The sequence below is a fragment of the Micropterus dolomieu genome, linkage group LG08 (assembly GCF_021292245.1).
Source record: "Micropterus dolomieu isolate WLL.071019.BEF.003 ecotype Adirondacks linkage group LG08, ASM2129224v1, whole genome shotgun sequence".
NCBI lineage: Eukaryota > Metazoa > Chordata > Actinopteri > Centrarchiformes > Centrarchidae > Micropterus > Micropterus dolomieu.
Window position 1 is genome coordinate 1,387,478 of NC_060157.1, and position 3,092 is coordinate 1,390,569.

Consider the following 3,092-nt stretch of genomic DNA (forward strand, 5'->3'; position numbering starts at 1 on the left):
CTCCTTCTCTCTGTCTCCTTCTCTCTGTCTCCCTCTCTGTCTCCTTCTCTCTGTCTCCTTCTCTCTGTCTCCCCCTCTGTCTCCTTCTCTCTGTCTCCCTCTCTGTCTCCTTCTCTCTGTCTCCTTCTCTCTGTCTCCCTCTCTGTCTCCTTCTCTCTGTCTCCCTCTCTGTCTCCTTCTCTCTGTCTCCTTCTCTCTGTCTCCTTCTCTCTGTCTCCCTCTCTGTCTCCTTCTCTCTGTCTCCTTCTCTCTGTCTCCCCCTCTGTCTCCTTCTCTCTGTCTCCCTCTCTGTCTCCTTCTCTCTGTCTCCTTCTCTCTGTCTCCCCCTCTGTCTTCCTCTATCTCCCTCTCTGTCTCCTTCTCTCTGTCTCCCTCTCTGTCTCCTTCTCTCTGTCTCCCTCTCTGTCTCCTTCTCTCTGTCTCCCTCTCTGTCTCCCTCTCTCTGTCTCCTTCTCTCTGTCTCCCTCTCTGTCTCCTTCTCTCTGTCTCCTTCTCTCTGTCTCCCTCTCTGTCTCCTTCTCTCTGTCTCCCTCTCTGTCTCCTTCTCTCTGTCTCCTTCTCTCTGTCTCCTTCTCTCTGTCTCCCTCTCTGTCTCCTTCTCTCTGTCTCCTTCTCTCTGTCTCCCTCTCTGTCTCCTTCTCTCTGTCTCCCTCTCTGTCTCCTTCTCTCTGTCTCCTTCTCTCTGTCTCCCTCTCTCTGTCTCCTTCTCTCTGTCTCCCTCTCTCGTCTCCTCTCTGTCTCCTTCTCTCTGTCTCCCTCTCTGTCTCCTCTCTCTGTCTCCTTCTCTCTGTCTCCCTCTCTGTCTCCTTCTCTCTGTCTCCTTCTCTCTGTCTCCCTCTCTGTCTCCTTCTCTCTGTCTCCTTCTCTCTGTCTCCCCCTCTGTCTCCCCTCCTCTCTCCCCCTCAGGTCCCGGCAGACGAGGTGTGTGGTTGTCCTCTAGTGAAAGACGTCTTCGAGCCGACAGGAGAGTTCTGCCGAGTGTCTAAGAGGAAGTGTAACAAACATTACTGCTGGGAGAAGCTTCGCCGCGCCGAGGTCGACCTGGAGAGAGTCCGCGTGGTAAAAACTTTATTAACAGCAGCTTTCATTAACATCAGCAGTGAGTCCAGGAGGTGATCCTGTCTGTCTCTGTCTGTCTCTCTGTCTGTCTCTCAGTGGTATAAGCTGGACGAGCTGTTTGAGCAGGAGAGGAATCTGAGGACGGCGATGACGAATCGAGCCGGTTTATTGGCTCTGATGCTGCACCAGACCATCCAGCACGACCCAATCACAACCGACCTGCGCTCTGCCAAGGACAGGTAGACGGACAGGTAGACGGATCCATTAAACGTATATTTCTTTTCAATATGAGATCCCAAACCAACAGAATGCATTGTGGGAAGCAGAGGCAGCGAACACAGAGGAACAAACATGGACGCCGTGATGCTGAGATCTGGTCCTTGTATTCATGAGACAAAACTGTTGTGATGAGCTGATTTTGTTGTAATTATGAGATGAAGTCACCTGTTTTCATGCTCGTTAATTATGTCAATCTGCCTGCAGCTCATTGGTCAGTCAGGATCTGTAAACCTGCAGACTTCAGACGTAATCAAAGTATTTATATCATCATGTAATCGAACAGTATTAACTGTTTTATTCTGTTTTTATACCGTAATACTGTTTTATTTCTAAAGCACTACATTACCCATAATTCCACCAAAACCACTACAGCCTGTCAACAGAAGTGTTTCATATTTTATAAAAACAGATAAGGCGTCATGAAATAAATAAATAAAGAATAAAAGCAGACAAAATATGTCACATGATGCAATAAATGTTTAAAAGTCATTATTATATGTGAGATTATAAAATCTTTTCACTCATCGCAAGTGATTTTTTAAATTTCATTCAAGATAAACACAGAGATTCCCAATCTCACATATTAATCATAAAACAAGACGAGGAAACGCACAATAAAATAAGAAAATAAAAACATAAACACCGTTAAATTTCATTTAATAGCCGGGGCTTTTATTTGCTTCAGTGACTGGACTCATTTGGGACGTGGCTTTAATTCCTTTCACACTAAACAAAGATGGGAAATAAGCTGATATCAAACTGTTTAAGTATGAATATTACTTTTTAGATCGGATAACATCTCAACTACAAATCATTCATTTGATCTAGCGCTGAGAGAGGCCGGTAAATCTGAATGAATCAGACTTTGGTGCTCGTTGTTTCCATAAAATTAACTGAATCATGGAGAATCTAACGATGTGCAGCACGTCCATACTGACTTTTTCTCTTTGTGTGTGCGATCTAAGCAGCTCGAGCAGGCGACCCGGCGGCATTTCAGAGGTTTGATACATCCAGAAATCTTTATAAAAACCAAAGTCCTTATAGGCAGGTCCATCCCCTCGGCAGCCATCTTGGTAAGGCCTCAGGTATCTGGGACTACCAGGGTCAGGGGTCTCATTTATAAACGGTGCGTACGTACAAAACAGGGCTGGAAACTTCCAAAGCAAAGGTTGTGATCTGTAAAAAACAAACTTTAGGGGAGAATGTGCGTCCTGTAAGTAAACTCTGAACCATGCGTACGCACATAAAGAGGAGAGAAGAGAAACAGCGACTCACGTGGCAGAAGGATGAAACGCTCTGAAATGAGCTAGAATATTCTACTACTGTGTAAAATAAATCCAAATATTACCTCTGAGTATTACAGGCTTAAAGCCTTTCTGAATAAACAAACAGCCGTTTGTGTGAAAAGAAAACACAATTTAAGATCATTTGCAGCCACAAAAAGATCCAGATTTAGGATAATAAACACAAACGGAGATTCTGTTTTTGCAAAAGAGCCTCAAATATGTTGGACCGTTAAGTCAGGAATCATATTAATTAATACTTTCATGCAGCAATTTATTCTCATAAATAAGGTGAACAGGAGACAAATTACATTTAAATTGATGCCGTTTTAAATGTGTCAGTTGAGCAAATAGAGAGCAGAGTTTCATGTATTGTTCTCAGGTGTTTGTTGACTTATGGTATGTGACCTAAACGCTGAGCGCCAGCGTGTGGTTGTGATGGCGTTACGGAAAATAAAACACTATTACATT

General features: G+C 44.1%; 1 protein-coding gene across 1 annotated transcript in view; it reads left to right on the top strand.

The window, feature by feature from the left end:
• Positions 1-2,546, top strand: part of cxxc1a (CXXC finger protein 1a) — a gene marked incomplete at its 5' end in the record, with an annotated part of 12,713 nt that extends 10,167 nt beyond the window's left edge. The window contains 2 exons of the mRNA XM_046055395.1: positions 907-1,059; positions 1,156-2,546. Of these exons, the coding sequence (XP_045911351.1) occupies positions 907-1,059; positions 1,156-1,302 (300 nt within the window). The remainder of the gene's footprint in view (positions 1-906; positions 1,060-1,155) is intronic.
• Positions 2,547-3,092: the final 546 nt, after the last annotated feature.